Consider the following 14,713-nt stretch of genomic DNA (forward strand, 5'->3'; position numbering starts at 1 on the left):
AGATATGTGACCTTTCAGACAGAAAATTCATAATAGCTGTAGAGGAAACTCAAAACTGTCTTGAGGAAAATAGCTGTTTTGAGGAAACTCAAAGAATTTCAAAACAACAAAGAGAAGGAATTCAGACTTCTATCAGATAAATTTAACAGATATTAAAATAATTAAAAGGACTCAAGCGAAATTCTGGAGTTGAAAAATGCAATTGACATACTGAAGAATGCAAAAGAGACTCTTAACAGAGGACTTGATCAAGTAGAAGAAAGAATTAGTGAGCTCAAAGACAGGCTATTTGAAAATACACAGTCAGAGGATACAAAAGAAAAAAGATTAAAAACCAATGAAGTATTCCTACAAGATCTAGACAGTAGCCTCAACCAGCCAAATCTAAGACTTATTGGCCTTAAAGAGGAGATGGAAAGAGAGAGAGATGGATAAAAAAAAATTTTCAAAGAGATAATAACAGAAGTTTCCAAACCTAGAGAAAGATATCAATATTCAAGTACAGGTTATAGAACAGCATGCAGATTTAGCTCAAAGAAGATTATGCCAAGGCAGTTAATAATCAAACTCCCAAAGGTCATGAATAAAGGATCCAAAAAGTAGCAAGAAAAAAGAAAGAAATAACATACAATGGAGCTCCAATATGTCTGGTAGCAACATTTCAGTGGAAGCCCTACAGGTCAGAAGACAGTGGTGTGACATATTTAAAGTGCTGAAAGCAAAAACTTTTTTCCTAGAATAGTATACTCAGCAAAAATACCCTTCTGGGAAATTAAGACTTTCCCAGTGGAAAAAAAAAAACACTGAGAGATTTCATCAACATCAGACCTGTTCTATAAGAAATGCTAAAGGGAGTTCTTCAATCATAAAGAAAGGGACATTAATGAACACTAAGAAATCATCAGAAGGCACAAAAATCACAGCTAACCATAAGTACACAGGAAACCACAGAATATTATAACATTGGTAATCATAAGTATACAGGAAAACAGAATGTTATAACACTACAATTGTGTAAGTTACTCTTTTCTTAAGTAGAAAGACTAAACAATGAACCAATCAAAAATAACTATGACAACTTTTCAAGACATAAATAGTACAATAAGATATAAACAGAAAAATAGTACAATAAGATATACCTTTTTAAAAAAATAAAAAAGTAGGGAGACAAAGTTGAAACCTAGAGGTTTTTTTTAGTTTTCCTTTTGCTTGCTTGTTTATGGAAGCACTGTTAAGTTGTCATCAGATGAGAATAATGGGTTCTAAAATAGTATTCAGAAGACACATGGCAACCTCAAATCTAAAAACATATAATACATACATGCAAAAGCAAGAAATTAAATTATACCACCAGAGAGAATCACCTTCACAAAAAGAAACACAGGAAGGAAAAAGAAAGGAAAAGAAGACCACGAAACAACCAGAAAACAAATAACAAAATGGCAACACAAGTCCTTATTTATCAATAATAACATTAAATGTAAAAGTACTAAACTCTTCACTGAAAAGACAGAGAGTGGCTGAATGGGGAAAAAGCAAAACAAAACAAAACAAAAAACAAGATCCAACTATCTGTTGCCTACAAGAAACACAATTCACATATAAAGACACACATAGACTGAAAATAAAGGAATGCAAAAAGACATTCTATGCAAATGGAAACAAAAAGAGCAGCAGTAGCTGTACTTATATCAGACAAAAGAGATCTCAAGACAAACGCTGTAAGACAAGACAAAGATAGTCACCATGTAGTAATTAAGGGGTCAATTCAGCAAGAGAACAAAACAATTGTAAATATATATGTACCCAATATTGGAGAACCCAGATATATAAAGCAAACATTATTAGAGCTAAAAAGATATAGATCCCAATAAAATAATAGCTGGAGACATAAACTGCTTTCAGCATCAGAGAGATCCTGCAGACAGAAAATCAACAAAGAAACTTTGAACTTAATCTGCACTGCAAATAAAATGGAACTAACAGATTTTAACAAACCATTTCACACAATAAGAAAAAGTCTCTGACCAAAGAAAAGCCTGAAACCTGATGGCTTCACTGATAAATTTTATCAAATATTTAAAGCACTAATACCAATCCTACTCAAACTATTCTGAAAAAATAGATGCCCAGTTTCATCACTATTATTCAACATAGTACTGGAAGTCCTAACTAGAGAAATCAGATAAAAGTCAGACATAAAAGTCATCCACATTGGAAAGGAATAAATCAAATTGTTCTTGTCTGCAGATGATATAAACTTACACTTTAAACAACCTAAGGACTCCATGAGAAAACTATTAGAACTGATAACAAATTCAGTAAAGTTGCAGAATATACAATCAACATACAAAAAAATCATATTTCTATATGCCAACTGTGAACAATATGAAAGAGAAATTTAAAAACTAATTTCATATACAATACCCACAAATAAAATTATATAACTCAGAATTAACCTAACCAAAGAAATTAAAGATCTCTAAAATAAAAACTATAAAAAATTGATTTAAAAAATTGAAGAGGACACAAAAAAGTGGAAAGATATTCCAAGTTCATGCACTGGAAGAATCAATATTATTAAAATATCCATACTACCCAAAGCAATCTACCGATTCAATGCAATCCCTATCAAAATACAATGACATTCTTCACAAACACAGAAAAAAAAATCCTAAAATTTATATGGAACCACAAAAGACTCAGAAGACCCAAAGCTATCCTAAGTGAAAAGAACAAAACTGGAGGAATCACATTACCTGACCTCAAATTATATTACAGAGCTATAGTAACTTAAACAGCATGATAATAACATCAAAAACAGACACATAGAAAAATGGAACAGAATAGATAACCCAGAAATAAATCCATACATCTACAAGGAACTCACTTTCAACAAAGATGCAAAGAACATACATTAGGGAAAGGACAGTGTCTTCAATAAATGGTAAACTGTATATCCACATGCAGAAGAATGAAACTATACACCTCTTTTTTGCCATGTACAAAAATCAAATCAAAATGGATTAAACACTTAAATCTAAGATTTTGAGATTATGAACCTACTACAACAAACATTGGGGAAACTCTCCAGAACACTGGACTGGGCAAATATTTCTTAAGCAATACCCCACAAGAACAGGTAACCAAAGCAAAAATGAACAAATGGGGCCACATCGAGTTAAAAAGTCTCTGCACAGCAAAGGAAATAATCAACAAAGTGAAGAGATAACCCACTAAATAGGAGAAAATATTTACAAATTACCCACCTCAAAGGGATTAATAATCAGAATGTAAAAAGAGCTCCAAAACTCTACAGTGAAAAAAAAAGCTAGTAATTCAATTTAAAAATGGGCAAAAGGCCTGAATAGACATTTCTCAAAAGAAGACACACAAATGACAAGTAGGTATAAGAAAAGGTGCCCAAATTCATTGATCATCAGAGAAATGCAGGTCAAAACTATAATGAGATATCATCTCACCCCAGTTAAAATGGCATTTATCCAAAGGCAGGCAATAATAAACACTGGCAACGATGTAGAGAAAAGGAACCCTCATATGCTGTTGGTGGGAATGTAAATTAGTACGACTGCTATGGGAACAGTTTTGAGGTTCCTCAAAAACTAAAAATAGAGCTACCATATTTTATACAACAATCCCACTGCTAGGCATACACATCAAATAAAAGATATCAGTATATCAAAGGCATATCTGCACACCCATGTTTACTGCAACACTATTCACCCTAGGCAAGATTTGGAAGCAGCTCAGCTGCCTGTCAATAGATGAAGGGATAAAGAAAAAGTGGTACTTATACACAAGAAAGTACTATCCGGCCATAAAAAAAGAATGAGATCCTGTCAATTGCATCAACATGGATGGAACTAGAGGTCATTGTGTTAAGTGAAGTAAGCTAGGCACAGAAAGACAAACTTCTTACATTCTCATTTTTTGTGTATGGGAGCTAAAAATTATACCAAACCAAACTCATGGAGACAGAGAGTAGAAGGATGGTTACCAGAGGCTAGGAAGAGCAGTTGGATGTGAAGAAGTGGGGATGGTTAGTGAGTAGAAAAACATAGTTGAAGAAAGAATAAGACCTTATATTTGGTAGTACAACAGAGGGACTATAGTCAATAATAATTGCATATTTAAAAATAACTAAAAGAGTGTAATTGGATTGTTTGTAACACAAAGGATAAATGCTTGAGGGGATGAATACCCAATTTTCCATGATATGTTTATCACACATTGCATGCCTATACCAAAATACCTCACACGATCTATAAATATATATACCTACTATATGTCCACAAAAATAAAAAAATTAAAAGAATGAATAAGACACCCATATTCACTAGCACAACAGGATGATTATAGTCAATAATAATTTAATTGTACATTTAAAAATAACTAAATGAGTATAATTGAATTGTTTATAACACAAAGGATAAATGCTTGAGGTGATAGATACACAATATACAGTTTTGTGATTATTACACTTTATATGCCTGTATCAAAGTACACCTACTATATACCCACAAAAAAATAAAAATTAAAAGAAAAAAAAACTTAGGTTCACATCCCTTCTGTGCCACTTACTATGTGGTCTTAATTATTCTACCTACATGGACTTGTGTCTTTATCTGTAAAACTAAGGACATCAAATTAAATGATGGCTTTGTCTATAGGATAAAAATAGCTAACCAATTAAATCAGATTTGAGTAAAATGGGACTTACTGTGACTCCTGGTTTATTTAATTGGTGTAGTACATAAAAAGTATATAAAAACTGTTTGCTCAGGCTGGGCACTGTGGCTCATGCATGGAATCCCAGCACTTTCAGAGGCCAAGGCAAGCAGATCACTTGAGGTCTGCGGTTCGAGATTAGCCTGGCCAACATGGTGTAACCCAATCTCTACTAAAAATATAAAAATTAGCTGGGCATTGGTGGCACATGCCTATAATCCCAGCTACAGGGGAGGCTGAGGCAGGAGAATCACTTGAACCCAGGAGGTGGAAGTTGTGGTGAGCCAGGATCATACCACTGCTCTCCAGCCTGAGTGACAGAGCAAGACTCCATCTCAAAAAAAAAAAAAAAAAGTTTGCTCAATAACTGGGTAGAAGGAATGGGTCGAAGAAATAACCAACAACTCTATCAAGATCAAATAGTGTGACATTAAGCAGGCTTATTATCTTGGTGAATCTTTCACATATTGCTTCTAACTGTAAAAGCTAGTGTCTGCTAATGCTAAGAGGGCTTTTTGTTGTTGTTGTTTCTTTTTTTTTTTTTGAGACAGAGTTTCGCTCTTGTTGCCCAGGTTGGAGTGCAATGGCGCAATCTTGGCTCACCACAACCTATGCCTCCCGGGTTCAAGCAGTTCTGCGGCCTCAACCTCCTAAGTAGCTGGGATTACGGGCAGGCTAATTTTGTATTTTTAGTAGAGACAGGGTTTCTCCATGTTGGTCAGGCTGGTCTTGAACTCTTGACCTCAGGTGATCCGCCTGCGTCAGCCTCCCAAAGTGCTGGGATTACAGGCATGAGCCACTGAGCCCAGCTGTCAAGAGGTTTTATAAAGTCAAGAAATAAGGTGGCAAAGTTCTTCATATTCCCCATACTGTTCCTATACCTGAGATGAAGCAAATCTCACACTAATGCCTAAAGCCACATTTTAATACCCAAAAAGCAGTAGAACAGATCCAGAGGATGAAACAGGAGACCTGAAAGCTTATGTCAGCATGTGCTTATGGTCTTCTGGGACACGCCTCTGATTCAACAAGTTAAGAATAACACCCAATCACAGAGACACTGCTCTGATATATACTATCTATTAAAGGCTGACAGCTTCTCTTTTAAACACACGTGCAAATGTTTAGGTAACCTCTGCAGAGTATTCTGCATAGTACAAACCTAAAGAAGCCTTGGATTATAGATACTTTTTCAGAGTGTTGCTGCCACTGCTGCTATTGATTTTATAGGTACCACTTATAATGATGTAGAATAACTTATAGTGATGTAGTGTAACACAGTTTACAAAGCCATCTTTCTTTTAACACAGTTAAGCACAGAGTCAAAGGACCCATGTTTGAATTTTCTTCTTTTACCACTTTATAAAGCTGAAAGCATTCTCCCTTGAACAGTGGAACAAGACAAGGATGACTTCCGTCACCACTTTTATTCAACATATTACTAGAATCCCTGGCCAGAGCAATCAGGCAAGAGAAAGAAATAAGAGGCATCCAAATAGGAAGAGAGGAAGTCAAACTATCCCTGTTTGCAGATAACAGGATTCCATATCTAGAAAACCCCATAGCTTATGTCCAAAAGCTCCTTGATCTGATAAACAACTTCAGAAAAGTTTCAGAATGCAAAAACAATATACAAAAATCACTGGCATTCCTATACATCAACAACATCCAAGCTGAAAGCCAAATCAGGAATGAAATCCCACTCACATTGCCACAACAAAAGAATAAAATACCTATGAATACAGCTAATCAGCAAGGCGAAATATCTCTACAATAATAATTACAAAACACTGATCAAATTAAAGAAGACACAAGCAAATGGAAAAACATTCCATGCTCATGGAAAGGAGGAATCTATATGGTTAAAATGACCATACTAACCAAAACAATTTACAGATTCAATGCTATTCCTATCAATCTAGCAATGACATTGTTCACAGAATGAGAAAAAACTATCTCAAAATTCATATAGAATCAAAAAAGAATCCAAATAGCCAAAGCAATCCTACGCAAAAAGAACAAAGCTGGAGGCTTCACATTATCCAACTTCAAACTATATTTCAAGGCCACAGTAACCAAAACAGCACTGTACTGGTACAAAAACAGACACACAGATCAACGGAACAGAATAGAGAACCCAGAAATAATCCCTCTTACTTAAAGCCATCTGATCTTTGACAAACCTGAGAAACATAAACAACAAGGAAAGGACTCCCTTTTCAATATGTGGTGCTGTGATAACTGGCTAGCCATATGCAGAAGACTGAAACTGGATCCCTTCCTTACACCAAATGCAAAAATTAACACAAGATGGATCAAAGACTTAAATGTAAACCCAAAACTATAAAAACTCTGGGAAATAAACTAGGAAATATTCTGGACACAGAACCTGGCAAGGATTTCATGACAAAGATGCCAAAAGCAACTGCAACAAAACCAAAAATTAACAAGTAGTGCCTAATTAAACTAAAGAGCTTCTGCACAGCAAAAGAAACTATCAACAATCAGAGAACCTACAGAATGGAAGAAAATACTTGTAAACTATGCGTCTGACAAAAGTCTGATATCCCAGAATCTATAAGAACCTTAAATTCACAAGCAAAATACAAAAAGAAAAAAAAAAAACCACTAAAAACTAGGCAAAAGACATGAACGGACACTTTTCAAAAGAATACATACATGCAGCCTACAAGCATATGAAAAATGCCCAACATTACTAATCATTAGAGAAATGCAAATCAGGCCGGGGCAGTGACTCATGCCTGTAATCTCAGCACTTTGGGAGGCCAAGGCGGGCAGATTATGAGGTCAGGAGTTCAAGACCAGCCTGGCCAACATGGTGAAACCCCGTCTGTACTAAAAATACAAAAATTAGCTGGGCGTGGTGGCGCACGCCTGTCATCCAAGCTACTCAGGAGGCTGAGGCAGGAGAATTTCTTGAGCCTGCGAGATGGAGGTTGCAGTGAGCTGAGATCATGTCACTGCACTCCAGCCTGGGTGACAGAGAGGAACTCTGTCTCAAAAAACAAACAAACCAACCAGAGAAATGCAAATCAAAACCACAATGAGATACCATCTCACACCAGTCAGAATGGCTATTATTTTTAAAAAATTAAAAATAACATGTTTGCAAGGTTGTGGAGAAAAAGAAATGCTTACTCACAGCTAGCGGAAATGTAAGTTAGTTTAGCCATTGTGGAAAGCAGTGTGGTGATTCCTCAATGAACTTGAAACAGAATTACCATTCGACCCAGTAATCGCATTATTGGATATATATTCAAAAGAATATAAATCACTCCACCATAAAGACACATGTATGTTCATGGGATCACTAGTCACAAAAGCAAAGACATAAAATCAACCTAAATGTCCATCAACAGTAGAGTGGATAAAGAAAAGGTGGTACATATATACCATGGAATAGTACCTAGCCATAAAAAAGAATGAGATTATATCCTTTGCAGCAACATGGATGGAGCTGGAGGTCATTATCGTAAGCAAACTAACACAGGAACAGAAAAACAAATACTGCATGTTCTTGCTTATAAGTGGGCTCTAAACAACAAGAACACACGGACGCCAAGACGGGAACAATAGACACCAGAGCCCACTTGAGGGTGGAGGGTGGGAGGAGGGAGAGGATCAGAAAAAATACCTATTGGGTACTATGCTTATTATCTAGGCGATGAAATAATCTGTACACCAAACCCCTGTTACACACAGTTTATCTATATAACAAGTCTGCACATGTACTCCTGAACCTAAAAGTTATTATTAAAAATAATAATACTAATTATATGAACTTCAGAAAGTTACCTAAGCTCTTTTAGCCACAGTTTCTGCCAACTGTAAAACAGGGGTTAATATTACCTATCCCATAGATTTCTATAAGAATTACATGAATAATAGATGAAATATCCATTACAGATATTGGCAAATAACTGTCCATATTTGGTATTCAAGAAATACTCATTCTTATAATAATTATAGTGATAATCACCATTGTCTTAGTCAGTTTGGGTTGCTATAGCAAATTACCATAGACTGGATGACAAACAACAAACATTTATTTCTCACAGTTCTGGAGGCTGGACATCCAGGATCAAGGTTGTCAGCATGGTTAGTTTCTTGGTGACTGCCTTTTCTTGGTTTACAAAGGGGCATCTTCTTGCTGTGTCCCTGCATAGTTGAGAGAAAGACAGCTGGCTCTCTCGCCTCTTGTAAAGCTACTAGTCTCATTCATGGGAGATCCACAAACATGGCCTAGGTACCTCTCAAAGGCTCTATCTCTAAATATCCTTCACATTGCCATTAGGGATTCAACATACGAGTTTTGGGGAGATGCCTTCAGTCCATTGCAACCATATATAATTTAGTTAGTGCTAAATAGAGCCAAATAAAACAAAGGCTTGGAAAAGTAGAGCTGAAGTACGTAGGCTGAAGGAACAAAGCTGGAAAGGTATGGTGTTGTCAGATCAGAATGCCAGGCCCATGAACTGGATTCTATATGGGGTCTGATTAGCAGTCTCAAGCACTGAGAATATTCCAGAAGGTAAAGAAATAAGAGGGAAACAATGTGTGCAATATACTTTTAGAATCTGTAACAAATGATTATCAAATAACTACCATACATAAAAGGTAGGCATGGTGGCAGGTAGCAAACAATGGATCCATTTATTCATTAAGGAAATATATATTAAATTTTTGCCATCAGCCACTCTGATAGATGCTAACATCATACAGCTATTAAATTCAACTCAGATCTGATTTCAAATACTGCTGCTCTTTCCACTGTATCATTCTAAATCCATTCATATGGATACTTTTTCTAAGCCTTAGGGAAATATAAATTAAGCTTATTCCATAAACTTATCCCTAAAAACACAATTATACAACTTTAGACCTTGAAGGGTCTTAGAGCTCATTTGGCCACCAACAACCTGTGCAATGTTATAGGTGATGAAGCTGAGGCTCACCTAAGAGAAGTTAAGGGGCATATTTAAACTCAAAAGTACATTTTAGATCTATGCAAGGGTACCTGAATTTCCAATGTTGGTGCAACGTGGTGACAGAAGCATTGGATAATAATACTTCATGAGTCTTTGAAATTCAACCTCATTACAAAAATAACATATAAACTGGGAAAAATAATCCCTGTTCTCTCTGCCCAATCCCTTCATCTTAAAGTTTTCATCAAAATGAAGGCCAATTATGGAGATCCTCATAAGAAATTAGCTCTTTTAAAAACAGCTAGCTGGAAAACTCCAATGGCATTTGTCTCCAAACTAGGTTGCCTTCAATGGTAACTGTAGCAGTTGTCCAAAAAAAAAATGGCCACACCCATGTATAGCATAATCAAATCTTACATTCTATTTCTGAAAGTTGCAGACATTTTCAAGAACATTGTATTTTTATAGATAAAACTGATTTCTTACAGAGAAGGTAAACAATCAGTCTACTTTGTACTGTGAAAAACCTTAAGTTCTATGAAGTGAGCTGCTAGAGGCTATTTTCATGCCACATTAGGCAGAAGACAAGCATGGCTGCAATATTCTAATTTAAAAACAATGACACCAAAGAGATGATGAAATTACAGCTGTGGGGTTGGCCTTTGGACAATTAGATTTCAAGACTGACGGAAAAAAAAGAGAACAATGCCTATAAAAAATTTTCTCTGCTGAACACAACATGAGTTTTATGACCAAGTATTATTCAATTTTGACAAAGCAAATTTATCTGAATTCATTGTGATGATTAGAAATTTCACAAAATTAGAAAAAGATATTTATTTTCAGGCAAAGCATCATGACATCACTTCACAGTATAACATACAATTTTCTTAAAATATATATAACTTACATAGGAATCCTCCCTGCTTCACAAATGTTTCCCTAATCTTTTTAGAAACACACTTGCCTTTTGTTTAACATCTAATACAATGTATCCTGAATAAGGTTGTTTGGGGCCTTGACATGGGTGGATTAAAGCATAGATCATAAATACATTTCATCACCAGCCTCTAGTCTCTTCCCTGGGATCAAGATGAAAAGTCTTTTCCCTGAAATAATCACATGATTACCCTTATGGTGGCCTGGCTTGAGTTACAAGCAAAACCCTTCTGTGTTCACAATCAACATGAAGCAAGTCATACCCTTCCATTGGTCCAGGATGGTTCAGATTATGGTCCAGGGTAGCTCAGACTATGAAAGAAAGTCAGCAGCAGCAGAAAGCTGAAACCAGAATAGATAATACCTAAATATTTGGGGGCATTAAATTTTATTAGGAATGGAAGGATTATGAACCATTCCTTATTTGTCTATATCACTTGCCTATTTGCTGTGATTAAGAGAATCAAAATATAGCCTGGCCAAGTTAAGGGATACATCCCCAATTTCAACAGATCCCAAAATTAGCCCACAGTCAGATATATTTTGGGTTAGGGAATACATTACATTACAGTTGTAAGAATTATTAATATGACCAACAATTGAGCATACTCTCAAAAATATATTCAGCATACATGAAGAACTGTATATATTAAAATAATAGATTTATAACACCACTTACTTCTTGAGTCTGTATGTAGTTAAGAGAATACAGCTTTAATACAGACTTACAGCTGTATTAAATCTCTACTCTCTCCCTTAGTATGAGTATGATTTTGAGCTTGCTTTCAGAATCCTACTCCATAGGATTTTATAAGAATTAACTAAGATAATGTATATAATGTATTCGGCAGATTATGTAGCCATCGTTGCTGGTATTATTTCAAATCTTGACAGGATTTACTCACTTTAAGATAAAGAGAAACAGGACTCTGTGTGTGTGTGTATAACTTGATCCTTATTCAATTAAATAGCATTGTTATGTGGAAAAAAGTTTTCTCCACAATTATTTAGAAAATAATATTTATTTTTTGTAGTTATTGTACTTAAAAACATCTTATGTGCATAAACTCATGTATACATGCATAAATAGACATATCAGTAAAGCTAAAAGGGTTCACCATACCAGAAGAACCCTTAGAGATAATCTATTTCTCTTTTCCTTCAGTTTGCACTTAAATAAAAACTAAGGACCATCACTGGAAGAAGTAATTTACATTTTTGTGGTTATAAGTTTTTCCAAAGTTATACAACTATTAATGTCAGAGAGACTAATTTAATAAAAAATCACCCAATCCAATTCTCTTTCCTACTAAGTATACCCAATGTTTATGTCAACCCTCAATATTGGCTAACAGTCAATAAATGCAAAATTCCATAGTTGTGTAAAGTATATCTCAAATGCTAAAACATTTGGTCAAGATATGCTAACGATTAATTGAAAAATATAGCTAGTCCATTTCCAACAATAAGATGTGATATATGTGTATGTGTGTGTTTGTGAACTGCGTATGTAAGTAAACATGTGTAAAGAAAGAAAATACTACTTTCTGCCTCTAAATTGGTACAGACTATTCTTTAATTTCCTCCAGCACCACATGAAAGCTTAGGACACAGGAAATAGCAAAAAGAGCCTGCCAGGAACTATTTCAATCTATATGAAATTCTGGTCTTGGAATTTCCTTAAATCCACATTTTCTTACAAGGTCATGAAAAAGGTCATGTTTAAATATAAGATGGGCCATTATATATTTTTTCTACTTAAGTCAATGTAAGTTTCTAATCCCTTTTCATGAGAACTATAAAGTTTATTTCACCAAAAGCCTTTCTGCCCATGCTGACCATGCTGAAACTTTTCTAAGTTGTAGCAAAACAATCATAAATGATGTGATAAAAGTTCATATCATATGTGTTGAAGTATAAACAAGCACTTGATCAAATATACGAAAGGTTGTAATTCATTTAACTTAACCAAGTGCCTAGTTGGTGTAAGACACCATAATACATGCTCTATAAAGAACAGTAGTAACATCTTCACTTCTTAAGTTTCTTTTAATCTTATTTTTAAAGGGCTCCTCATATCCAAGAATGTAAAATTTGAAAGAAGCATTAAGTATACCAGTCCTTATTCCAAAAAGAATATAGTTTTAACTGTAGGAAAATGAGTGCAGGTTTTCCCACAGTTATTCCTTTATACTTCATTACATCAGTTAACATGAACTGACAGCTGGTACCAGGCACTGTGCTTTCATATATATTATTTCCATTAAATTTCATGAAATGCCCTTAGGTAGGAATTATTACCCTAATTTGCAAATTGATCACATTTCTAAGTGAAAGAAACCACTCTGAAAAGCCTACATGCTATATGATTCCACCTATGTGATATTCTGGAAAAGGAAAAACTATAGAGTACAAAGATCAGTGGTTATCAGGGGCCAGGGGTTGAGAGACAGAGATAAATACATGGAGCACAGAGGATTTTGAGGGCAGTGAAAAATGCTCTGTATATAATTATAATGATGCACACATGTCATGAAACATTTGCCCAAACTCATAGACTGTACAAAATCAAGAGCTAATCCTAATGTATGATAATAATGTATCAAAGTAGGTTCATTGATGCAACAAATAATACCACTTTTCTGGAGGATGTTGATAGTTGGAGAGGCTATGTACATGTCAGGGTAGGGGTATGTGAGAAATCTCTTCCTTTAATTTTGCTATAACCTAAAACTGCTCTCAAAAAAATAAAGTCTTTAATTTAAAAAAAAATCATACTGAGAATTAGAAAAAATAAGTAACTTGTCTTATGTCATTTAACTAGTGAGTAGTGCAGCTGAGATAAATAAAACTTTGTTAAGAAAGTGTCTCAAGGCCAGGCATGGTGGCTTATGCCTGTAATCCTAGCACTTTAAGAGATTCAAAGCTGGAGGATTGCTTGAGCTCAGGAGTTCAAGACCAGCCTGGGCAAAATAAATGAGACCTCATCTCTCTAAACTTTTTTTAATTAGTCAGGTGATACAGTTTGGATGTTGTCCCCTCTAAATCTCATGTTGAATTATAATCTCATGTTGGAGTTGGGGACTGGTGGGAGGTGACTGGATCATGGGGGAAGATTTCTCGTGAATAGTTTAGCACCATCCTCTTGGTGCTGTCCTCACAATGAGTGAGTTATTGCAAGACATGGCTGTTTAAAAGTACTTGGCACCCTCCTCCTCCTTCCTCTCTATTGTTCCTACACTCGCCATGTGACATGCTTGCTCCTGCTTTGCCTTCTGCCATGATTGTGAGCCTCCTGAGTCCCTCACCAGAAGCAGATGCCAGCATTACACTTCCTGTACTGTCTGCAGAACCATGAGCCAATTAAACCTCTTTTCTTTATAAATTACCCATGCTTCAATGTTTCTCTATAAGAACACAGGAACGGCCTAATACACGGGGCTTGGGTGCAAGTGCCTGTAGTCCTAGCTACGTGGGAGGCTGATGGTTTGAACCCAGGAGGTCAAGACCAGCCTGGGTGACAGAATGAGACCCTGTATCAAATAAAACAGGGGGAGGGTCTCAAACTGAGAAATACTAGCCATTTGCTCATCAGACTACTAACTGATATTACAAGATAATTATCTTGTTATTATAATAGTCAATATCAGTTAATAATATTTCATGAATTTTAAAATCTATACTTTTTATCTTATTACTAGTAATGAATTTCATCATTAACAATTGCTATATATACATATACATATGTATACTGAACCCTATCTAAGAGACAATAGGGCATAACATAGTTAAGTACACAATAGAAGAAGGTGGCCTAACTTCCAATCTCAGGTATGCCACTATCAACTGTTTGACCTTGGAAAGAGTACTTAACAGCACTATGCCTCAGTTTCTCCATCTGTAAAATAACAATAATAATAGTACCTACTTCCCTATGCTTTATGGGTATTATAAAGAATAAATAATATTTGTAATTTTTGAAGTGTCTGGCATATGGTAAGAGTTATGTAAGAGCTTGTTAAATATATACATACATACATACGCACACATATATATATACCCACATATATACATAA

The 14,713-nt window shown here is 35.2% G+C and overlaps 1 protein-coding gene across 8 annotated transcripts in view; it reads right to left on the reverse strand.

Moving 5' to 3' along the window:
- AGBL4 (ATP/GTP binding protein like 4) overlaps positions 1–14,713 on the reverse strand; it is a 1,449,848-nt gene that overhangs the window by 1,335,406 nt on the left and 99,729 nt on the right. The window contains exons 2-3 of one of the 8 annotated variants that reach the window (XM_017955972.3): positions 10,901–10,979; positions 8,827–8,928 (exon numbers count right to left, since the gene is read on the reverse strand). The exons of 6 other annotated variants lie outside the window; for them this stretch is intronic. In XM_017955972.3, coding sequence (XP_017811461.1) covers positions 8,827–8,845 — 19 coding nt within the window. In that variant the 5' untranslated portion in view covers positions 8,846–8,928; positions 10,901–10,979. The remainder of the gene's footprint in view (positions 1–8,826; positions 8,929–10,900; positions 10,980–14,713) is intronic. One more of the 8 variants, XM_017956009.3, reaches the window with a different exon arrangement.

Source organism: Papio anubis, chromosome 1, assembly GCF_008728515.1.
Source record: "Papio anubis isolate 15944 chromosome 1, Panubis1.0, whole genome shotgun sequence".
NCBI classification, from domain to species: Eukaryota; Metazoa; Chordata; class Mammalia; order Primates; family Cercopithecidae; genus Papio; species Papio anubis.